This window comes from Equus caballus, chromosome 30 (assembly GCF_041296265.1).
Source record: "Equus caballus isolate H_3958 breed thoroughbred chromosome 30, TB-T2T, whole genome shotgun sequence".
Classification (NCBI taxonomy): Eukaryota; Metazoa; Chordata; class Mammalia; order Perissodactyla; family Equidae; genus Equus; species Equus caballus.
This window is the reverse complement of record NC_091713.1, coordinates 12,867,539-12,892,691: the sequence shown is the minus strand read 5'-3', so window position 1 is coordinate 12,892,691 and position 25,153 is coordinate 12,867,539. Positions and strand designations below refer to the sequence as shown.

General features: G+C 45.3%; 1 protein-coding gene, 1 long non-coding RNA gene and 1 other non-coding gene across 3 annotated transcripts in view; all 3 read left to right on the top strand.

Annotated features, from left to right (window-relative positions):
- Nucleotides 1–18,652, top strand: part of LOC138921524 (uncharacterized) — a 31,842-nt gene extending 13,190 nt beyond the window's left edge. Inside the window, exons 3-6 of the mRNA XM_070255746.1 lie at nt 4,155–4,301; nt 9,350–9,550; nt 16,403–16,524; nt 17,705–18,652. Of these exons, the coding sequence (XP_070111847.1) occupies nt 4,155–4,248 (94 nt within the window). The 3' untranslated portion in view covers nt 4,249–4,301; nt 9,350–9,550; nt 16,403–16,524; nt 17,705–18,652. The remainder of the gene's footprint in view (nt 1–4,154; nt 4,302–9,349; nt 9,551–16,402; nt 16,525–17,704) is intronic.
- Nucleotides 18,653–19,519: 867 nt separating this feature from the next.
- On the top strand, nt 19,520–21,500 carry LOC111771339 (uncharacterized). The gene is made up of 3 exons (XR_002805134.2): nt 19,520–19,680; nt 20,203–20,383; nt 20,674–21,500. It is a non-coding gene; the product is annotated as an uncharacterized lncRNA (long non-coding RNA).
- Nucleotides 19,966–20,100, top strand: MIR9125 (microRNA mir-9125). Its single transcript, NR_128157.1, is given in 1 exon segment — nt 19,966–20,100. It is a non-coding gene; the product is annotated as a microRNA mir-9125 (primary transcript).
- Nucleotides 21,501–25,153: the final 3,653 nt, after the last annotated feature.

Genomic DNA, 25,153 nt, shown 5'->3' with positions numbered 1-25,153 from the left:
CCCAGCTTGTCTTACTAACTAAATTAATAGTTTTCTTTCTGGTTTTATACCCTTAACCCTAATATAAATATTGACTTACTTAACTGCTTTGTTAGTTGATCGTGACATAAGAGTGCATGGCTCCTCGTGAATACTCAGTAAATCTTTGGTGAATGGATGAACATGAAAAGAAGTTTTAAAAATAACAATCATTAAATTTTAAACCTAAAGAAAATACATTTCATCACTTTTCAGTTTCTCAAAGTCTGTTTTGGTCAGCAAGCGTCACTAGTAAACAGAGCAGTCATCGCTTACCTTACCCAAATATCAAGATGGAACATAACGCATGAAACCTCAGATTTTCTGGTTACCAATGAAGAGGAGATATTTGAGAAAAACTTCAAACATGCATGATTTTATCTTTCTGTATCATACAAAATTCATGTCTTTTCTGTTTAATTTTGATGCAGAATTATATCCATATTATATAATTAAAAGCCATTATAAATCACACCTCAACTATCCAATGGAAACCAGTGTATTGATAGAAAAAGATCATATAAATTGTGTCATAAATTTAAATCCATGAAGAAAAAATTTTATATTTGGAAACAATAATTATCAAAGACACTCTTCTTTACACCTGAATAACTTTAAAGTGTGAGTATCACATCAAGATATATCTCCTTTCACTAATCTAAGTAAATTCTCCAAATTCAATTAAGGGTCCCAATAAATCTGCCTTCTTTATGGTCAACATAAATATGTGATGTGAGTTCTTACTCTGGAGATACATAAACACAAATGCCGTTTATCACTGTGCCACAGAATGGTTTATTAACTTCGGATACCTTACTTTTTATTAAGATAATTTAACTTTTGATTTGGTGCAAAAATAGAGAGGGGCCAGATTTATTTTTCCTGAAAATATTAATATAGAATAAAAATTTAGGGGCTGGTCCCATGGCACAGTGGTTAAGTTCACACGTTCCACTTCAGCACCCTGGGGTTCACAGGTTCAGATCCTGGGCGCAGACCTGCACACCACTCATCAGGCCACGCTTAGGCAGCATCCCACATAGAAAAAGTAGAAGGACACACAACTAGGATATGCAACTACGTACTGGAGCTTTGGGCAGAAAAAAAAACAACAGAGAGGAAAATTGGCAACAGATGTTAGCTCAGGGCCAATCTTCCTTAAAAAAAGAAAAAATTTAAAAATCACCCTCTCATGTTTTAGGAATTTATTGTCCACCAATTTCAGTAGCAAAATGACTCAAACTCAAACATGAAATGCCATATTCCATTGAATCTAAGTCATCTGCAGTTGCAAGGACATTATTGTATGTACCACGGAAAGGAAAAAGTACTCCAATCCTGCTATTACCCAATGCTGCTTTTTTAAAGATGTTTTTCACTTTAGAAGAGTTTTAGGTTTACAGAGCCCACTGCGGTGTAGTCATGAGAGTTGTTCTCACACATCCAGTGACAGAGCTCTTGGAGACTTAAAGATGGATTTTAAAACATGTATCGTTCTCCTGCATGTGTAAAAGAGTGAATATTAACAAAATCAATTGTTTGAGGCCCTTCCAAAGCTTCTTGGTGTCCAGTGTCACCTTTCTGAACCACAGCCCCTGACGTCCATTTTATGTCCCTCTTTGCTCTCAAGAACCCCGGTGATGCCACAGCTTTGAAAAGCCCATCCCACTCTGACTGCTGGAGTTTTCTCCCTGGTTTATACTCATTCTGTAAGTTTCAGTGCTGTCCTTTCTTGATTTACCAGGTGTCTATGTGATTTCAAACACCAGGACACTTACTCCTTTCTCTGATGGCCCTTCCATGGTTTTGCTGACTCAGCCATCAAGTGGTGGCCATTGTCTGGGCAGGTCCCCAGTAATAACAACCAAAGTCACATATTCACAGACAACAATAACCACACCACAATCTCACCTGGACACTGTTTCTCGAATGCAGTCAATTGGAGATAAGTGTGAGACTGGGAAGAGCATGTGAGTCATACAATGAATTCAATACTGGAATTCGTTTCCTGTCACAAACAATCTTCCTCACATTCCTTAATCCAAATGAACTAGACAATAAAATAAACAAATACAATATAGTTATAATTTTATTATTCCTGTTTTAATGTCAGAGAGGGAAGTGGTTTGAATAAAAGTTTTTCATACATTTTGAAATCATAGACTTTTTATACAATAAAAAAAATTGTTCTGAAATTTGCACTTTACAGATCTTCCTGTTTAATACATTCTGTTAGTTCAAAGCCAGCACCAGGGCGGCCAGGGCCTGCCAGGCGAGTAGCTGAGACCCAGAAAGAGTTGTGCAGCCACGGCGGCGATGATGTAGGGAGCAGCCAGCTGGTAAGCCTGCACGTGAGCTGTCAGATGAGGCCAGGATCAGCAATGGGGATTACACGGGCAACTGCCAAGGGTCAGGAGCTCAGATATAAGTCCCACCCCAGGATCAGAGGCTAGACAAAGTCACAAGCAACAGCCAGGGCACTCACTGGGGACTTGCTGGCTGACACTAATTCTAATGCCCTTGGAAGCCTGGGCTCCTCGAATTCATGGTCTGGCCAGAGCACACCCACATCTCATGGCCATTTGCACGGAGCATCTGTGTTCTCCTGACTTCATGATTAGGCCTTCCCACCAATCTCAAAAGTGGGTCATCCTGGTTGTGAACATGACCTATAGAGCATGACATGGTGTAAGTAGAGGAAGTGAGTGGGATAATGACACAAATGCCTTCAGGGAAGGTAGAAAGACACACACGCAAAGAGTACATGGTATCTTTATGGAAGAGATGCTAACAGCCTTTAGAGTCAGACAGATCAGTATCTGAATTCTAGATCAGTTTATAAAAGCAGGATCTTAGGCAAATGACTTCTCTGAATCTCAACTTTCCATTTGTAGACTGACCATCTCATAGGATTGGAGAAGGAATGAACAGGATGCAGATGTGTTAGCATAGACCCTTGCCCATAGCAAGCATTCAACAAAGAGGAGGCTATCCTGTGTGGTTGATTCAATTACATCCATGAAGTTCTGGGGATTGTCTTGTGAAAACCCTGCACTTCATGCTATTAATGAATATATCTAGGTTTGGGAGGCTCATGTGGCCCTTCAGAGTTCACTAGCTGTTCAAACCTAATGTGTGTTGTCTGAGTTAACAGGAAAATTGGTCTACATTTCATCTTATACATCAATTAGAGTGCAGCTGTGACCCTGTATTTTTGTAATCCCATATTCATGTATAATGTCATTAGTAGATAATAAGAAAAACATTTCTATTTCTTTTTTTCTTTTAACATGTTGGGAAGATCCCATCCTCTCCCAAGTTCCTCTTTCACACCCAGGTGATGGCATGCCTGAGTTCCCTTTTTAGAAATCAATTTTATAGACTTTTCTTTTGAAGCGCAAATATCTCTTCCTCCTGGCGAGAGTAGGAGAGTGGATAACACAATATCTTTCCTGGGGGTAGTAAAAAGATGTCCATTTCCTAAATCCCAGAACTCATGAATATGCTACCTTACAAGGCAAAACTACTCTGCAGATGTGCCTAAATTGGGATCTTAAAATGGGGAGAATCTTGTGGAATGTCTGTGTAGCCCCATGTAATCGTAAGTGTCCTTATATTGAAAGAAGGAGGCAGGAGAATCAGTCAGAGAAGCGATGTAAGGACAGAAGCAGAGGTCGCTTGATGTGATTGCCAGCTTTGAAGAGGGAAGGGGCCACAAGCAAAGGAATGCAGGCAGCCTCCACAAGCTGGAAAAGACAGAGAAGCTTCTCCCTTAGAGCCTCCAGAAGGAACATGACCCTGCCAACACCTTGATTTTAATCCGGTGAGGCGCATGTTGCACTTTGACCTACGGAACAATATGAATAAATTAGCATTGTTGTAGGCCACTAAGTTTGTGGTAATTTGGTACAACAGAAATAGGATCCAATATGCCATCATATCTTGCTGTGAATTAATTTAGTAGATGCTTTCTTCCAGGTCAGTACACACCTGGAATAAGAAGGATCTGGGGGGAGAAAAGACCAAAAAAAGAAAAAGAGAAAAAACAATGAACAAAACAAAAACAGTGAAAACTGCCTGAATATGAATTTCACTGATTTACCTTTCTTTTTTCTTATATGGAAATGACCACACAGAATTACTAGATTGAACGAAGAGAAGGAAACTGAAGCAAGCCTGAAGACAAATAAGCAAATGTCATCAAAAAATACAAGGACTCGTGTCCAGTGACGAGGCTGGAGCTGCCCCCTTCCTGGACTGAGAGCAGCCGGTGTGGAGCCCGTGTGAGTGGGTTTATCTGACATACACACGCTTTCCTCCCATTGTCATTTTCAAGGTACCCAAAGCATTGTCTTTCTTTTGTAATGGCAAAACACATTTTAAACAACTGGACTTAACTTCAGAAGGAAGAGGAAATGTGTGAGGTACACCTGTTCTTCTACAACTCAAGGGAGTCTTGGGTGGAGAGCCAATGGCAACGAAATACCGGCAAGGAAACATCTCGGCCAGGGTGGGAGTGTGGTGGACACCACAGGTGATCAAAGGACAAATGTGGCATGTGTAGGATGTTACAGAGATCATTATTGGTCTTGATGTTGAACTAGCTTCAGGCCAGAAGGGCCCTAAGGCAGAAGAAAGAAAGAACTGTTTGGTAGCTTATGGAATAGCATGAGGTATGAAGAAGGAAAGGAAAAGGACAATGTCAATATTGAGGAATTAGAAATTACAGCTATAAATAGCAGAAAGAACAATTTCACAGCTTTATGGCTGACATAAAAATAATTACCATCAATAGATGATGTATTTTTCTATACCTATATATATACATCTATATCTATATCTGTATCTATATCTATATCTGTATCTATATCTATATATATAGGTATAGATACAAAAGCTGGTATTATTATATGACAACAAAGAATCCTATGTGTACATTTTACATAATCATAGAGAAATTTCACAAATATAAGTACATTTCAATGTGAAATCTGGAAACAAATGTCAAATATTATACTAAATACCTGAAAATGCATATAGAGCATTTAAAAGTTCACATCACTACTGAACATGTAATATTAAAAATCTCCTAAGCTTTCATTGAAGTGAGCTCTTTGTTATTTCCAGAGCTCTAGAAATAAGAACAAAAAATTAGAAATCGCAGCACATCCTGCAAAGAAAGGCCTTGATTTGAATAATGGAGAGAATTGTTGATTTCATTGGCTAACATGAGAAGCCAGGATTTTCACTAAATTTCTGCTTGGAGAATTATTGATCACACACTAAATAGGATGCTACATACATTGCAAGAACAATTCAAATCAATCAAAATGTGGAAGAATGAAGACAGGTTGTTGAATTTTTTAAAATTTATTTTCATTCATTCGTTAACAAATACACTCTAAATATCTGCCCAGTGTCATAGTGCTTTTCTAGGCTCTATATGTACCTGGAGGTGAGGAGGAGACAGGAAAAACCAACAAAAACTCAGTTTCCATGGAGATTATACTGTAGTGTGGGAGGTAGACCATAAACACATTTGAAATGTGTAAAGTAATAAGTGCCGTGAAGAAAAATGAAGTAGAGTCAATCAATTGAGAATGAGATGGGAAGATGCTACTGTAGAGAGGAGGGTGGGGAAGCTGCTCTGAGTAGTGCACATCTGAGCAGAGGATGTCTCAGTCACACGGAGAGCTGGGAGAGGCACGTTCTAGTTAGAAATTACAATAAGCCACAGGCATGTGGTTGTGGTCAGCTTCACTTGTACCTAAGAAAATTCCTCTATGCTCTTCTTCTCCTGTTGGTGGTAAATAAGGAAGTCTGGGTGACGCTGTGCATCAATTACCGCCCAAAATATCTTTCTCTTTCTCTTTCTTTCTCTTGTTGTTTGTCATGGAACTGCGGCCTCCAGAACATTCCTATTGTGCTCTCTATCCTTTAAACTTCCTCTTGAGAAATATAAAGACAGGCACTATATAACCAACCCCTGAAGTATGGCTTCAACTATGAGCAGGAGCATTTGGGATAGTGAGAATTCTGTAGACTTTCCTTTAATTCTGAGTGAACTTAATTCTACATCTTATTTCACTGTTTGAAATATGATACAGCATAAGAAATACAATCAGGGAGCTCTCAGAAAGCGCTGCATTTCCCAGGGGACTATTCCAACAGTCTGTCATCACTGTGAACCTGGAGAAGTGCCCGGAGCTGAGGTTACCGGAACCAACCGGGATGACTATTTGGGGGTTTTCTCTCTGCAGCTAGAAGCCACTGTCAGACAGGAAATAGGAACTCTAGTGACTGAGCTGAAAAGGAACTGGAGTTTAGAATCAGGAAAAAAACAAACAAGAACATCAACAAGACAACAGCAGTAACTGGCTTCAGGCTTAAGAAGAAAGGACCAGATACGTATTTCAGGAAAATGTGGCTTTGATGGGCACTGTGAAGACTCAGCCATGATCCTGGGTGAGAAACCCAAGCTCAGCTGAGGGGTAGAGCCAGTCAGTGAGGCCTGGAGAATCCACTTCAGGGAAACTGAACGGGCAGGGAGGAATGGAGGCCCGGAGGTAGATGTCCTTTGGCAGAAGCCCAAGGGATGTTTTAGAATTTCCCAGAACATTTTTCTCTTTCTATTACTTTTCTCTGCCTGTCTATTACTTTTGAAATTCTAGCTTTAAAGACTTCTTTTTATAATATAGATTGATGAAAAATCTACTTAGAAGATCAAAAATTAAGATGTTTGACTCTTTGTCTCTTTGCTTCATCCCTTTCCTTGAGGCAGTACCTATGGAAACCGATAGCTTTATGTGCAAGATTTGACCAGGAGTGGGGCTTGGAGCGATGGTGGTGGTGATAGAGAAAGTAGTATATTCAAATAAGCAAGGAAAATAGCAACCTCTTACCCTCTGAATGATAGCCTATATGTGTGTGTGATGTCACTGTGTGCTTAAAGCACTTTGACTCTAACCCTGTCATCAGTGATCTTGCTTGTTGATACACTCTCATCTTCAACACACTTGGATATACATGTATTTTCCTTCAGCCTCCTTTTCTCTTGACGGGCTCCTCCTTTTGGATCTCTTCTGCTTTTAGACTGAGTTGAGGCAAACACAGCATCTCCTAATACAAGAGAATAGCCAGAGGAAGAGTAAGAAATAACAGTCACATCATTCATTGGCTCTGTAGAGGATGAAGTGGATGTTGCTCTAGTCTTTGGTTGGCTACTTGTATGTGGGTAGTGAGGTTGGACAAGCCAGCTGCCAAGCCTGAGTACATCATGAAGGCTAGGTAAGGATGCGAGCTGGACTCAGGAAAGAGAGAGCTGGAACTGGCTGGGATTGCTCATTCCTTCCCACATCAGTGATGCCCTTGGCTACCAATTATGAGGAATGGCTGAGGTCATCAGGGGAGTTTAAAGTGGAGAATGAGTGACGTAAGGGAGAAATGAGTGTTGTCTTCATATGTTCAGAGATCTGCCATATGCATGATGGAGTTTGTTATTCTGACATTTATTGCACTGCATTTTTTTTTTTGCTCCTGTACACAAAATAATTTTTGGAAGCAATATACCTCTTGCATAGTTTTAATTTATCTGTAAACAATTTGATCATGTCTAATAGTTCAAAGGATATAATTTGCTGCTTATGCCACATTATCTCTGTTCTTTAAATTTATGTCTTATTGAAACTTTGTAGTGCATATTCTATCACTCATATCATGGAAAATGTACACCATATAATCCAATTGGCAAAGCCAGTTGTCACTGTCAAACTAATCAGTCAAATTACATTTATGTTATGTTGGAAAAAAACTGACCTAATTTTTCTAATTCAAGTAAATGTGGTAATACATGTTCTTATGACAGCTACCTCACCTTTGAATTATAATTCATAAATAGATTAATGGATGCAAAGGTGAATGAGTGAATGGATGGATAAATGGATAGATAATTAGATAGATAGACAGATAATTAGATGATTAGATAGATGACAGATTAGATAGATAGATAGATAGATAGATAGATAAATGATAGATAGATGATAGATTATAGATACATCGGTAGATACATAGGTAGATGATAGATAGATAGAGGCATGGAGCTTTAGCATGAGCCTGTTCTCTGGATGAAATAAGGCCCTGCTCTCTGCAGTCTCTCTCACTGAACCTCTATTTGTTTTTCTGCCACAGGACATTCTCTCAGGAACTGTGCATTTTGAAACTGTCCTTTTGTTCGTTGTCCAGATTTTTTGTGCACAGGAGTGAGATTCGGGCTGGGTGCGAGGTGCACCATGTAAAGCAGGAGAAAGGCGGGTGTGCAGGAGGAAATGACCTTTTCAAGCAGGTCAGCTTTGAGAGAGATGACCTATGTCCGTTGAAGTTCTAGAAAATGACATCTTTAAATTCATCGTCCTCTCATACTCCCTGGAAAGTTCTCATGTATCTCCATTGAGATTCATTCCCCGGTGTGAAAACCAACGCCCTAGAAGGGGAGGCTAGAACCAGTGGAAAAAGTGTAACCAAACATTTCAAACTCTTTAAACACAAAGTGGTCTGCTCAGTTTAATGAGTTTCTTGTCATTGGAGTTATTTACACGGAATCTGGGTGGTCAGTTGTCAAGGATGCTGTAGAAGGAGGGATCTTTGCATTGAGTATAAATTCACTGGAGAATAAAGGGTCTCTTCCAACTCAAGGATCTGTGATATTCCAGCCAGGGTTGCTCAACTTTGAGGTGCATTAGGATCTTAATCTTATTTTCGAATCCTGAAAGAAAAAAAGGAACCCATTATCTCGTATTAAACAGTGAGTGTTTATTTCCTTTGTGTTGATCTCTCTCTCTCTGTTTTTACACTTTAGTTCTATCTTCTGCAGTCGCCTACTGTTTGCCAACTGTTAGCTGACACAATGAGATGTAATTTGCTTAATAGTACACAAATTAATTTTTTTAACTTCGAAAGCAAGAAGGTCTTAAATCAGGTTAGAAAGCACATATGAAGTTTATATAATTGGTCTCAACAAGGTCAGACTTCCTTCTGGGTACAGGGACATAGGACAGGAAGATGAGAATTGGGATGTGGAGGGCTGGGAAAGCAGAGCAGAGAGAAAGGTTGGTACATGAACTCAGGTTTCTCACCTTAATGAAGAAAGTTTATTAGATGTGTACTTTTTGTTTTTCATACAATCAAACAGGGAATAGAATTTTGGCAAGCACGTATCGGGGTTTTTGCGGAAGTCCCTAGTAAGTCTGATCTTGAAGCTGGTAGGAGTGTGGATTGGTGGTAGGAGGTGGAAGGTATGTGGGGAGCCATCTTATACCTTCTCATTGCCCCACAGGTACATCCACTACTGCTTTGAAGGACTAAAAGTATGTCACTGATTCCATGGCAAAGTGGGAATGATTTTACACAGTGGTATCTGGGAAATGTTTCCTTCTGGCCCACTGACACAAGATTGGCCTTTTTATATTGTTCTGATGTTAACTTCAGAGGAGGCCCTTCCCTGTGAAGTCACAGCTATAGGAACTCACTGCAGAAGGTAGGTCGGACTGATTCTCCTTAAGCATCTCTGTTGGTTATAAGCTTCCTCTATGGTCTGAGCCTCTAGTCATTCTTTCCATTTCCAGCTAACCTAGATAGCACCACAATGCAGTCAGCTATTCCTAGAAACATCTCTCCCCTGCTGGTGGAGTCAGTTACAGTGGTCAGATTTCTAAAGGCACTTTGTGTTCTAGAAGCAAGGGTAGGCGGACTGTGTCACTTAGAGATTTGTTTGGATCCATGGGCCAAAACTTAATGAAAAAGATTATTATCCAAATTTCATTGGCTCTGTCAAACTAAATGTCAAAGAACTATTGCTCTGGTGACTTTGTGAACATACCACAATGACCACTTTCTATCTGTTTTCATAGCTTTTAAGTGGCTGGTCATAGGAGAAGAGAAATCCCAAATTTAGATTAATTGCTTGAGGGAGAATGATTAGATTCAGAAAGGTAGGTTAGTTCAGAGAAGGAGAATTTAGTAATAGTCATGAGAAAAATACTGCCTGAGATTAAGTCAAATCCCAAATGACCACAGCCTATGTTGATATCGTGAGGAGTTTCCTCCGAATGCAAGGAGTAAAACCATCTTCAAATCAAAACTCACTTTTATGATGGAAAAGAATAATTGGTAATATGAACGAAGGAATAACTATGACAGATACATGATTTACAAACAAGATATTATTATGAAACATGTCATTTTGTGAATCCAGGGCATTAATACTGAATTTGTATTTAAAATATCACACTCCATTGCACTGTCTAGAATGAAAAGAAGCTCAATGAAGAGAAATGTGATTCAATCATTTTAAAGAATTGCAAAGTAAGGTGAAGATACCTATCAATAAGGTGTTAGAAATTGATGTAAGCATCATTTTTATCAGTCTTAGTTTAAATGCTGGCCAGCTCATCACATTTTGGGGCTCTGGGTGTTCAAAGTGCATGTGTGGTGACCAGGGGCCTCTGCTCATTGCTATTCTACTCATGTTCTCATATCCAGCCTGTGAGACCCTCGAGGCAAAGTCTGGATCCTAACCAAAATATCTGTCCTGTGGAAGTATCATTTTATTTCTCCCGCAGAGATTTCTGATTTCTCAAATATTTTCCAATAGCTAATTGGCAAACAATTGGTGTCAAAATAGGCAAAATAATAATTTGGAGGATAGAAAGAGAAATTGAAATCTAAGAAGCATTTCTCAACGGCTGCGTGATCTTAAACCAACTCTCTTTCCACTTGGTTGCAAGATTAAGTTAGTAATTCTCCTCTTACGAATAGTGGATAAAATGCTCTCTTTATAAAACACAGGCCTCGAGAGAGTGAGAATGTCCACAGTCTGAGGCTCTCTTTCCCACACGATTCTCATCAATGTCCTCCAGATGACTTAAATGGAAACCGATCTTTGACCATTATTATGAAAGATCATTTTACTTTTCATAACATGCATGTTGGCTAATTCTTGTGGAGAATAACAAGTTCCACTGAAATATGCACATGGCATCTCCAAGAAACGGAAGCAAGAATTAGGGTGAAAGGCAGGTATGCAAAACTGCCCAAGAATGACTGCAATTAGACCAAGGAACTTCCGCTTCTAAAGAGGAGCTGATGCGATCTCGCCGCAACTCGGTAAATGCTCCAGATGACAAGATGTCCTCTCAAAAGAGTGCTCTGTGCTTACTCTGCCAAACACTTATCTTTGTGTATTATAACTTTAATAAAAACTCATGCATGCTCATTGCCTAAGTAATGTTAAATTTTTATTGCTTAAAAAAATAGTCTAGATAGCTTTAAAAATATTATTGTTATTATTTTCATTAGAAACATAAAGCTGCTGTTAGAGAACAGAAAACGTTGATTTCAAGGATGAAATGTCCCAGTTTAGTTAAATAAAAAATTAAATAATTGTCGGAATATTTAAATCAATTCATCAGTCAATTACACTCAAATGACCAATCCCATTTTCTTATTGAAACAAATCTAAGACTCCACAATTGTTTTAACTGATTCACTCATCTTGCATTAGGCAGTACTGTTATGTTGCAAGTAATACATTCTCAAGCCAGTGTCATTTAAATAAAAAAATTAAAATTACATGAAGACTATTGGGGACATGCAAAAAATATCTGACCGGCCACACTTGGGAGAAGTGTGCAGACCCAGTAAGGCTTCAGGAAAATCAGGGGTAGATGGCGTCCCTCTCTTATCTGTTTCTCTCTGGAATCTGATTCATCTCACTTTTGCCCTCCAGACCAGCTTCTCGTGTGCTCACATGATACATGTGATGTGTGCATATAGTGACACATGGCTGCTGGCAGCTCCAGTGCTCCACAATCTTGGCCACCCAGGATGTTACTGGTCCCAGAGTCTCTACACCTAAAATTCAAAATTCTATGGGAATTTTTTTTTTATTAGGGACCAGTCCTTGGGTTAATTCACTGGAGTTAAGAGAGCAGAGTCATATTTTACAAAATTGCTTCCCCACATAACCACTTGGATTTGAAAGTAGTAATTGCCCCCAAAAGCCATTTATCAGTTCCCATCAATGCACCTTTCAGTCCAAAATCAACTCATACCTACTTGATCTTTTGAACATTAACATATTCTTATGCTATGTTACTTTTCCACACTTATAGCTGTGTTTTATATCAAATAAATTAATGTAGCAAATTAAGGTAGACTATGACACAATAGGAAACTTTTCTTGTTTCAATATCAGTATGAATTTCATGTAAAAATGCCTGTTTTTATAGATAATGAGAAAGCACTTCATTTTCTGGCAACTTGCATTGACCTTAAAGGTAAGCATGACAAGGAGGAATAGCAAATCAGACAGGGGTTCCCTGGGTTCCGGACAGCATGTGTCCAAGGTGTAAACTGAGAATGAGGATTTAATGACCAACAGTTGAGCAAAGCAAAAAAAAAAGTCGCAAGGGGGAGACACGTAAGAGCGAGATAGAGGTTGAGAGAGAGACCTTTTTTGCTCTTACTTGTGAGAGGAAAGTCAGGAAGTTTCCACACCAGTGGGCTGTTTCTTCGAACAGACTATGAAATAATAAAATAGCCATGAGTAACTAAAAGACTGCCATTAAAAAAAATTTATATCTCTTGCCCAGAGTAACTTCAGTTTGTACCTATAATTGTAGTAACTTAAAAGTCAGTGCAATAGGGGCCGGCTCCATGGCCGAGTGGTTAAGTTCGCGTGCTCCACTGCGGCGGCCTGGGGTTCAGATCCTGGGCGCCGACATGGCACCGCTCATCAGGCCACATTGAGGCGGCATCCCACATCCCACAACTAGAAGGACTGGCAACTAAGATATACAATTGTGTACGCGGGGGGTTGGGGAGATAAAGCAGGGGAAAAAAAAAAAAGATTGGTAACAGTTGTTAGCCCAGGTGTCAATCTTTAAAAAAAAAAAAAAAAGTCAGTGCAATAAAATATGAAGCTTGATTTTTTTTTCAGTAGGGAAACATTTTCTGATGGGTTCAAAAGAAATGAAAAGCAATTCTAAAAAAAGAAAGAAAAGGTCAGCATTTCTTTTAAAAAAGGAAACCCTTCCAATGTACGCATCTAGAGATAAATATTTCACCTCACATACACTCTTGGAAGAAGGACTGTTTAGTTTATACATGCTGAACACACATGCCTAAACACGAGATGATTAGTGATCTGGGTAATAATGGTAGCCTTGTTGGTTGTTGAACAAAGTTCTAGCGTTAGTAGAAAAGAAAGAGAAGTCAATGCAAATAACTGTCCGTTCCAAAAGTACCTTGGTGGAACTCTACCCTTTTGTAAAATAAAAAGCTGCTTCTGTATTATAGACCTGGATGAAAATGAAAGCAAGCCACATTCGTCGTTTATTAGTGGTGTTATTTTCTTATGTCACTGCCAAACTTAGGGGATAACATCACTACAAAGTTGCAGGCACCATTTTTCAGTACACATGACTTATTTTCTGGAGACGGAATGCAAATGGCCTGTGACATACCTGAACTGAGTACTGAGGAAGTGCTGGCCACTAGGTAATAAAAAAGAGAAAATTCAGTGCAACTGGGCAAGATGGAGACACGGTTTCAGATGCAACAATGATACCTCTCTTTTGCTTACAAAGTAAACATCTACTGGTCTCTCTTTGGACGGTGGTTTCTCTCCACATCTTCACGAACTGGAGGTTTATGAGCATCTCAACACTTTGTAGATGCTTCTGGAAAGCTTCCTGCCAAGAGAAAGCAATGTGTTTATTCACCAACATGAAAGCCCATTTTAGTTTAATTATCCTTCAAAGCTGTTCCAAACTTGGTAGCAGTTCCTGGTTAAAAAAAAAAAAAAAAAAAAATGAAGAAGAAAAAGATGAAAGGCATTGCTCAAAATGTCGCCCTCACATAGCTCTGTTGACAAGCCCCAAAGAAGGCTCTCCGAAACCTTGCGTGTGGCGGACTGGAAATGCCTGTGGACTGGATGAGGAGTGAATAGGAGAGAGGGCTTTGGTTTAATTGCTTGCAGATGAGGAGAAAAGATTCTCTCCTAACTTTCCACACCAAGCAAAACTACACGCAAGGAAGTTTTAAGCCAAGCCACAGATCTTCACGCGTACCAACAGAAGACTTATGTCGGTGGACTCTCCTGGTGCTCCCAGGACTTCTCTTACTAGGACAACCAATGAGGACCAAGCGGAGTTGGTTGGCCAATCTGCTAAAACATTTGCGAGTTCTAGGAATAAAAAAGAGTTGATTTTTTTCCCTTTCTGGACTCTTAGTTATATTCAGCTCTTCAAATTAATTAAAACATTTCTCCTTGTTGCGTGGTAATGTTTTATCAAATAACCATCACATTAATGAACCATTTTTAAGTTTTTTTCCAGCTCAATGATTCCCAACTACAGTAGCAGCATGGGGCATTGATGTACACATAATTTTGATAAATATTTGTTATATTAATTAGTAAGGAGTTTATTAAACATTCAGCAACACTTATTGAATATATACTGTTTGCCAGACAATGTGCCAACAACAGGATACAGAGAGATGAATAATACCCACTTTCTACCATCAAGGAAGTCACAGAATACAGAATAAAAATAGTTTGGGGTTTGGTATGTGAATTGCAAAATTGTTAACTATTTTGGATTTCACGAAAGAACAATGATAAACTTTTATACTCTGGAGACAATCTTTTTAGTTTAAGATAGGGTTACTGGATTCTAATTTGGGTGAGGAAAGTGTTATTAATCCTTCTTTGCAATGTGGGTATGGCCTCCTGTTCCATTTACCTTTCCTGTAGAATGTCTTGTGCAACTGAGATGGGAGCTGCCGTGGATCTCGGGTGATTCTTTGGGGTGGTTCCAGCCCGGGCCAGAGTGGTGGGGTCAGAGCTCAGTGCTGAGTCTCTGTGGTTCTACCAGAGCAACCACAGCACTAATGTTCTGCTAAAACTTTTGGATGTCCACTTCCACACGTCCCAGTGCACTGTCCATCTCTCTGTGTGAAGATGCGAGTGTAATGTGTCCAATTAACAACAATAAACACTTGCCCATTTTGGAGCCTGGTGACAAAATGTTGTGCAGTTACAAACATGTTGAGTATAGTCACTTTATGAACTCAATCTTCTTTATTCATTTTTATTATATCCACGGGGGCCTCCTGTCTCAGGCAGTAACTAAAGCCAGAAAAAGAAAATGAAATTCTCTAGTTCTAAAGAGCCGCGAGTTCCCATGCCAATAACCTGCCTCTTAGATCTGGAATGTTTACTCACACAGCATTAGTCCTGCTGGAGGCTGAATCCCTACCAGGGAGAGTCATGAAAACAAGAGGAGGGAGAGCGTGACTTTAGTCTATAAAGGGAAGTAGTAACACTGCTCTCGAACCTACTATGGGCTGGAGTTTATACCTTTTAACCAAGTTGTTGCACATTACCTTTGAGAAGAACACTCTTTTAGAGGAGGTGGTAGAAGAAGGGGTGTTTAGGTGGAAGAAAGGATAACTGTTTTGGGTGCTGTGTGCTTTACCGTTTCCATCCCATTATCAGAAACACCACCACAAAACCAAACAGACCCCACTACCCACAGGCCTATTTGTGAGGTTGCCAGACCTCAGGTAATGGTCGTGGACTGAAGTGGTATTTAAAATAATACGATTCCAGGTTTACCAACAAATTGCAAGAGTTCTTTAGATTTTGTTGTATTGAAAGATCTCTGATGAAAATCAGAATTCTCAAGTGTTCACCAGATGTGCCATTTCACATGCCTCATTGTAGTTATTTACCTAACCCTGTGCCTCAGTTTTGACCTGTTTGCTCTCAGAAGGCAACTTAGAGATGCTTTCATGTTGTCATGTAGTTTCAGCATGAAGAGACGACCCAGAGAGTTAGGGTAAGTGACATGCATGCCTGGGACATGCAACAGCACAGTGACAGAACTGGGCTAAGAACTCAGGGCTTCTCATGCTCAGCTCATGCTTCCTTGTGCCACCTTCACTGTCCTCTGAAGCTGCTGTGATGAGCTATCCAATTTCTCACTAATATGTCCCCATCTGGGACTCATCATGGGGTGACCCCTGGGCTCCGCCTCCATCTCCGTGGTCCACATCAGGCTCTCCTCAGAGCAGAGCCTCGGCTTCCTTCTTCCCTCCTGCTGTAGATGCGAGGCAGCCACCTTTGCATCAGACTCCGCCCTGCCACTTCTTACCGCTGATGCACAGAGGGGCTCTTCTACCTCTCCAGGGCAGTGAGCTTGCTCATCTGCAACCCAGGGCGGGCAGTGGGGGGGCTGACAGAGAAAGCCCAGATGGCTTTTAGATCTTTAGCCACTGCAGCTTCTAATGCTTATGCTTTTTTATTTTGTTTTCTTTCTGTCAGAGTTTTGAACTATTATATGTGAAAGAGTGAGTAGAAGTGACACATAGTTAGAGAGTCACAGCTGGATTTGAGAGGCGAAGGATGGTGCAGGATAATATGGAGGACCAGCACAGAAACCACGGGTAGGTGATGGGCAGGAGAGCAGGGCCAAGGGAAAAAGGGACCAGAGGGCTCATTGCTCTCCTCCATCTGGCAAGGGCTGGAGAACAGAGGACAGGAGAGTGTGTGTGTGTGTGTGTGTCTGTCTGTCTGTCTGTCTGTGTCTGTGTGAACTGGGGTAGTAGTTCTTCATGTGTGGTATAAGTTTGATTATTTTATTTTTTCATTAAAGTGGATAATCTTGAAAGCTCCGTAGACTTCCTTCACATGGAATGAATAATTCTGTTCCCAGTTAAGGGATGAAGACATTCTGATCTTATGTAAATGCTGAATGCCCTCTCTAATGACAAGCCTTTGAGAAACGCGTGTGTAACTATGTCTGGTTATAAATACTCCCTACAGCTTTCATTACACATCTGAATTCTCCATGGCCAAAAGAAGCTGTTTTGCTTGTTTTCCTTTTCTGGAAATAACCTAAGAGTTGGACGTACATTTCTTTAAACAGAGTCAGTAGACAGTATTTAAAAGTAGTTTTCATCCGTAAGTGGCTTAAAAGCAATTCTCTGATAAAACCAGTAACCCAAAAGGAGAGCTACAGTCTTGGATTTGTTTCTTTTCTGGCACTATCAGCATCATAAAAGGACAAGATCAGGAGATAATCATGTTTAAGAAGTGTTATTTCAGTGATAGTTCTGCCAAAGCTCAGGATTTCTCCGTTTCTTAAATTTAATTCTAATTGTTTTTTTTAAAATACAGGAAAGAGCCCTTTGGGAGGGAGGGAGGTAGAAGTTTCAAAAAGGATGAGATTACTGCAGCCCTGGGAGACATGAGTCACATTCACACATGCATTAGTGCCAGGCCAATGTGAGTAATAAAATACAGAGGCAATTGCTCGTTAGACGTTTCACAGGTGGGTAACAGAACATTCTGTGTCGGTTACACACTTTAGAAAATGGTCTCTGGCTTTTCTTGGTCTTTGGTTGGACGTGAGCCAAAAATATCCTTCCTTTAATTTTGCTGACTTGCTTTCCTTCCCTTGTCCTGTGATTTCACACACAATGGGAGAAGGTTGGTTTGGTCAGCTCACATAAGGTTTACCTCGAAAGGTTTTAAACATTTATGTTGAAACTACAGTTGACTTGTTATTACTCAGAAAGTTGGGTGCCTGCTAATGCCAACAGCATGGCTTTTCCTTCTTCTCAGCCACATGAAATTCAGTACACTCTGCTCATCGCTAGCATGGGACTGGAAGAATCACTTTCAAACGACACCGTGGCTGAAGACTGAAGAGTAATAGTTACCAACATCATAGAGACGCTTGGGGAAGTAGGCATAAATATGACTTCACACCATGCGGGGGGCGGGCACAACGTCCACCGGGGACGGCGGGCACAGTAGGGGGCTTCCTGGGGGTGGCGGGCTCCGGCGGGTTAGGGACCCACGGCAGCGATGAGCGGGACCCGGGCTGCCGTCTGTTCAGGCGGGGGGGTGGGGGTGGGTCTCTGCCGGGCCCCCGGGGATGCAGCGCCCGCCCAAGAACCTTCCGGAGAGCGGCTGCCCCGCCCTCTGATCCAGAGAAGCCCGGGACCGGCCAGGCTGTCCCGGGAGAGAAGGGCGCTGGGCCGCCGCCGGCTCTTGGAGGAGAAGGTCTCCTGGCGCCGCCGCCTCCGCAGGCGGGTTCCAGAGACGCCTGGTCCTCAGGGGACACAGAGCATCAGAGGCAAGGGCAGCGAGGACCCCCTGAGGCCACCTGTCAGGTGCGCTGCTTCAAAATGGGAAGAGGAAGGCCCTTTGCTTTTCCCTGAAGGATGTGAGGGTGTCGGGAAAGGCTCTAGAAGAAGATTGTGTGGGCCCCGAAGATCGTGCGCTGAGACCAAGGGGTCAGGGATCGGGCTGGGGTCAGATTCCTCCTTCCCAGGTGGGCGGGCTGCTGGTACCCCGCTTAGTGTGGGGCCTGGGGGGCTGGGGGGTTTCCTGGGTCCCCTGGCCCCAGCATTGCGACCACCATAGTGGAGTGAGTGGGTCTCTCATACAGAATCTGCTTTAGGTATTGTAAATATCTTCCCCCAGTAGTCCATCCCTCTTTTAAAATTGTTGTGCCATTGAACAGAAATACTTAATTTTGATATCATTAAATCTATTTTTCACCTATGGTTTGCGCTATTTTCTTCTCATTTAAGACATTCTTTCTCACTCCAGGTTTCAGGCATTCTGTCCTGCGTGGTCTTAGTTTCATCCTTCACCCTCCACAGTTAAGCCTCTGATCCGTCTAGCCCTCCTGAGTGTTGGGTGTGATGTAAGGATTCGGGTTTATCTGTCTCTACAGACAAGCGAGTGTTTTCAACATCATCGACTAAATAGTTTTTACTCGCTGATTTTTGATGCCACCTTAATATCATTCCCATCAGAGATAAGTCTGTTTCTGAGGGTCTGTTCTTTTCTTTTGATGCGTGTCCTGTCTTCAGTAAGTACAACGCAGTCTTAATAAATGTGGCTTTGGACTATATGTAATCACCTAGAGGAGTGGTGCCTCATTTTTCACAGTTGACGTAGCTGAAAAGTCCTCCCCTCGGCGTCCTGGCCCACCCCTGAGCTCCCACGAGGAGCCCCCGAGGACACTTAGCAGCCTCCCCTCAACTCCCTCCCTTCACACCCCAAGAACCCCGCACTCCTCCTATCACCTCCCAGGGCCAGATTCCCACAAGTGACAGGGAACGTGGTCCCTGGCCCTCCCCACCGCAAATCCATCCTGCACCAGCTCTCCAGGGCCTCCTCCTGTCACCTCTACTGGGACTCAGGCACTGTGGCTCCAGGAGGCAGGGCTGCAGGAGCCAGGGCCCTGCTCTCTGAGTCTGAGGCCTCCGGCTGGGAGGGCAGAGCTCCTTCCCCGGGTACCCCCACCTGCTGTTCTGGACTCTCTGGGGGTGTACTGCAGGGTGGCAGACGTGGAGGGCCCCTCCTGCCAGGATGGAGGACAAGTCAGTGAGGCCATGCTCCCCTCCCCCAACTTCTCCCCAGCACCACCGGCCTTTGACCCTGGACATCTGACCCCAGCCAACTGCCACCAAGGCTACTCCAACCTCCAGTGTGCTAGGATTCTAGAACAAGCCCAGCTCCAACTGTCACTCTGAGTGTGGCCTGGCCTGGCCTCCCTGAGCCTGTTTCCTCGTCTGGAAAGGGTGAGTCCTCCCCTCCCTCACAGGGTCTCCTGAGGACTTGTGCCATGACCGTCATCACTGCCCTCCCCTCACCCCTCCAGGGGGAGCAGGGCAGAAAGCTCCGCATGCTCCTCTCCCCGCTTTTAGCCCATCACCCCCCTTGAGGCCTGTGCCACAGGACCATCATCCCTGCATCTCCCCGATGAGGAGACAGAGGCCCAACAGGGGCAGTGAGCTGCTCAGGGCCACAGAGGAGAGGCCACTTGCCCCTCCCAGCCAGAGGCCCTGTTCCCATGTGCTCACCTAACCCCCATCCCACCCCTGACCGGAGCCCTGTGCCCTCAGCTCCCAGGTGTGTCCTCGGCCGAGCCGTGGATGGAGAGGGCGGGGTGTCCTGGGAGCCTGGGTGAGTGGCTCCTGCCTGGCCCAGGCCCTGGAGAGTCTGGCCCCCAGGCTGGAACGGAGGCCACGCCAAAGCCTTCACTTCCCTAAGGAGCCCCTCAGGACATTCCCCTGAACAGAACTCTTTCTTCATCCACTCAGGACGTGGACCCCAAGGTGCCACCTCTGATCAACAGGGAAGGGGGTGACAGGACACTTTGCTGCCTCGCTTACATGAAGCTTCCAACGTCTGCTCAGGAAGCATCCACTAAGAATCCTTCAGGTGGCCAGACACTTCTCCTCAGCCAGCTGGGACATACGTCATTGCCAGCTGGGCACTCAGGTGAGACTCCTGTGACTGAGTAGCAGGGTCTGTTCTAGGGGCCCAGTGGGGAGTCCCAGAATGCACCCGGATCTGACTCTGCTCCAGACATTCAGGCTCCAGGCTGAGCAGCCTGTTTGTCCACCTGGCCTGTGGGAATCCCTGCCATGCCCATCCCTGGGGCGGGCGGGCTGCACCCCCCTTGGAGACGTGGTGAAGACAGCAGGAGCAGCGGGAGCTTGGCTTCCTGAGGACACTCTGGGCTGGTGGAGGGAAGATAGGAACCCTCACCCACCTCACCCACCCCACAGCCTGCAAGAAGCTAAGTCTGGCAGGATGGACCTGCACAGAAGCCAGAGACCTGCTCATTGTGCCAGCTCGGCAGCCCCTCCTGGACCAGCCCAGCCAGCACCACCACGTCCCGTGACCAGGGCCCCCTGCCCACAGGCTGCAGCCCGTCTGCCCGTGGACCAAAGAGATCCCTCCTCTTGCTAATCTGGACAAGACACACTGGGATTTTTCAGAGAAAGTTTAAGTGAGAAACTATCAAACCACACCCTGCCCTGTCCCCCTCCCACACACACTCCTCTCTTTCCAGACTTCCCGCCTCCACTCGACCTTGGTCATCAGTTTTCTGCTCAGAGACTTGTCTTTGCTGCATAGGCTGTTAAATTTTCAGAGCTCTCCCTGAGGGGAGGGGAAAGAAGGAAGGAGACATGGAGGACTAATGCCTGTGGGGGCTTGAGTGCAAACCCCTTTTATTTGAGACCCCACAGGATGCAAACAGCCTGCACGAGTGCTCTCACTGGGCTCCTCTGAGCACTCAGGTCTCCGTGGGACTGGGGACGGGGCTCTCCTGTGGTCACCTGGGGCCTCCGTTCCCGTTGCTATGGAGCAGCTCTGTTGTGACCAGGGTGAGCTTCAACTGTTGCTATCAAGTCAGCACTTGAAAATCTCCGATTTCGCTCAGCCCAGCAGCACCTGCCATTCAAGGAAACTGATTCCTGAAGCAGAACTGGTGCACTCAGGACCCCAGGAGGCTTAGGGAGCCCCCCTCCTGCCCAGGCCCTGTCCCCAGGGTTTGCCGCCTCCCAGGCGTTCCCCGGTGACTGAGGGGCAATGGCAGACATACGGGAGGTCCCTCCTCTACCAGGTCTCGTGTGCAGAGGCCCACCGACCAGGAAACTCCCCCACGTTTTCTCCAGACGGTCTAAGGAGGTTTTCTGCAGAGCAGAGACAACAGCGTGTTGTGAGAAGTTCGTTAGGATGTCGCACTCCTGGGAAGGGAAGAGAATGAGCTGTCGGTGGGGCGCTGGGGCCTCGCTTGCTCTGGCTTCAGTCCCCTTCAAGTTAAATCTCCCCTCCTGGATGAGACAGGTGCTCAGGGAGCCCCGCAAGGGCACATTAGGACCCAAAGAGGAACACTCACAGAGAGCAGGATTTTAGCTCCACCCAAGGAAGGAGCCAGGTAGGAAGTGCGCATCCTACTGCTGGGACCTGGACTCCAGGTCTGCATGTCCCTGGCAGGAAGGGCCTAGGGACTGTGCAGGACCTTAGACCACACACTTCAATCCTGAGACCTGATAAAGGAGCAGCAGCAGCTCCCAAGGCCCCAGAGAGGGAGCGCACTGGCCTCCCACAGCATCCCTGGGCCACCTGAATCCAGAGCTCCATGACTTTAACCCTGTCCCAGGCCATCATACTTGGGTTCCCCAGGCAGGTGGTGATAACACAGTTGACCACACTTTGAAGTGGTTGGTGGACCCCCAGACGGTGCTCGTTCCCATGCTTGTTTCTCTTGCCCCAAGTGGACTCAGGCACTGAGAGGGCACCAACTTCCTGAAGAGCTATTGGGACACGGGGAGTGTCACTTGGCCCTGCCACACCCCAGCTCTGTGTCTGCAGCCCCTAAAATCCCAGGCAGGGCTCACAGTTTAGAGGTGGAGCTGAGGAAGCTGAGGATGGGGCCTGAGCCTCGTGGGAGCCCCTGGGTTGTATTCTCTGTCCACTGAGGACACCCAGCACAGGATGACCCAGGACGCTGCCCCACCCAATGGCTCAGGCCCCGTCCGGCTTCCCATCTCTTCTTCCCCATTTACTTGGCACAGCCACCCTGTGCAGCAGGTCCTGTTAGTGTCCTCTTCTACTGTCCACAGGTGGACAGCAAAGGCGTGGGCCTTCAGGAAGTTGCCCAGGTCATTTGGTAGGGAAGGGGTGGAGCCGGGATGTGGACCCAGATCATAGGAGTCCAGATCAGGTCTGGGGCAGCTGATGGCAGGGGGAAGGCCTGCCCCACCCTGCCCTGAGAGCCCACCTGCTCCCCGCGTCCACGATCGTTAGCTGTTCTGCGACCTGCTTAGGAGGGAAGGCTGGGAGGTTAGGCTTCTCCTCGCTCAGGGGGTTCTTACCGGCCACAGGCCTGGGGCAGGAAGGCTCTGGGTTTCGAGCCGCTGTATTTTTGGAGCTGGTGATGGAATTCCCATTAGACCTGGTGGTCCAGGTGACTCTAGCTCAGGAGCTGCCACTCCCGCTGAAGCTGATGCTGGTCCTTGCTCCAGCTCCAACACTGCTGATGGCGGTGATGCTAGCTCCAGCGCTACAGGTGGTGGTATCAATGGAGCTGGAGCTGGAGCTGGCTCTACCTCCGCAACTGGCCACTGTTGTGGTTCTGCAGCTGGCTGGAGACCTGGAGCTGGCACTGGAGCAGGATAAAGAGAAGGGTTCACCCACATGACTGACTTTCCATTGCCTTACCCCAAACAGGAAAGATCCCACTGCCCTTACAGGAATACCCAGCCCATGAACCCACCCCAGATAGTCTTCACAGCCTGCAGCCCCCCTTACCCTCTGACTCTGCTTCAGTGGCCTCTAGAAGCTCCAACTAGACCAGGATCACAGGGTCACAGCAATTCAGGACAGAGCTAGGTAAGGTAACCTGCACGTACAGCCCCTTTACCTTGAAAAAGGGACAGTGCAGGGGCTGCATGGAAGTCTGAGAGTTCTGTTCTGGCCAGGTGCCCAGCATGAGAGAGAGGGCAGTGGGGAGAGTCGTGTGAAGTGGAGTCTGAAGCCTGGCCTTTCCTTCCACACCGTGCTCCCACAGCTCCCTTATCTGGGTCGAGGACCCACAGGATGGCCCAGCCCACACCCAACCCCCTGTGGCTGTCCGTGCAGTGGAAGGCCTGGTCATCGACCAGGTCTAACAGAGAGCCTGTGGGAGTCTCATCTGCCCACTGACACTCTTCTCCCAGGGCCTGGCCAGAGCCGACCCCATCCCCCATGCACATGAGCATCAGGACTTAGGTTGGAGGCAGATTGGTGAGCAGGCGGCTCGCCACACCTACTATCTGGGGCCCCGGTGGTGGTGGTTAGGACAAGTGGATGTGGAGAGGGCACAGGGTGACATGGGACTGTGGAAAGGATGGGTCTCTCAAGGCCCACTCAGTCCCCTCCCCTCTGCTTCTCAGGGAGGCTGCGACCCCGCCCACAGGTCTCTTTGACTCATGTCCTCATGAAGGGCAAGGCCCCAGACCTCAGCCCTCTCATGGGAATCAAACCTGTGCGAGATCCAGAGTTCTGCCAGTCAGTCCTTCCCCAGCCACAGCCCCCAGAGACTCCCAGGCTCTTCTGTGGAGACAGGAGGCCTGCCTTCTGCACCCAAAGACCACTCACGTTCTTAGATGGAGCTCCTGTTGGTCACCCTGGATGGAATACGGCAAGATGCATCCATATCTACAAGAGGCCATGGGGGTGTGACATCCAATATGCTGTGAACATGACTGCTTATGATGTCTAGAGTGACTGTCCCACTCTAAGACAGGATCTCACGCCCAAGGATTGAGTCTGCTCCATTTACTAAATGACATTATCCAGGAAAGTGCCTGCATGAAGTAGGTGTTTAATAGAGACTGTTGAAGGATGAACTCAACCGGAACCTCCCCAGGTGTTGACATGGCTCCAGGGCTCCTCTGCCCGCCCCCGGAAATCCCTAATTTGGCTACCCTGAGGACAAGGACCAGGACCAGTTGGATGGAATCTCAAAACTACTTTACAAATGGGAAAAGAGGTTGTTTTCCATGAGGCTTTCCAAACTCAGGAAAGCCACGGGACAGTTTGGAGTGAGGCAGAGAGCTTCTCCATGGGAGAGAGAGAATTAATAAAGATGAAAATGTCCAGCAGTCCTTTCTGCAGAGTCAGGCGCCAGGGAAGCACCTGCCACAGCTTATCCCATGATTTCCTCCAGTAACCCCATGAGGTTCATCTTCTGACCACCCCGCTTTCAGAAGAGCAAAGTGAAGCTCAGAGAGGTGTGTTGACATTCTCCAGACACACAGGTAGCAGGTGGGAGACCCAGAGCTGCGCTGAGGAGGAGGCAGCTCTCACCTGTGGGACAGCTGGCCCAACACCTGCTGGGTGGTGTCGAAGGTGTGGTGGGGGCACAGGGAGATGGCGACGTACCTGTTTCCCCCCTGGGGAGGCTGGTGCCAGGGACTCTGCCGCCTTCTCCATTGTGCCTGCCTTGGGGTCAGCATGATCAGGCTCGATGGAGGGACAGGGTTGAGTCCTTTTCACACCGAGTGGACAAAGAGAGACACATCGCTGCATCACCAGGAGCCCCCAGGAGGATCAGGGTCTGGAGCTCAGCCCAGAAACTCCTGTCACCTCAGGAACTCACGCAAGAGGAGGAACATGTGTGCCCACACAGGAAAATGTTCTAGGCTTTAAAAGTCTGATTTGGGGAGAAATAATAAACAGCTGGCACCTTCAAGACGTTCTGTCAGCTGGGAAACA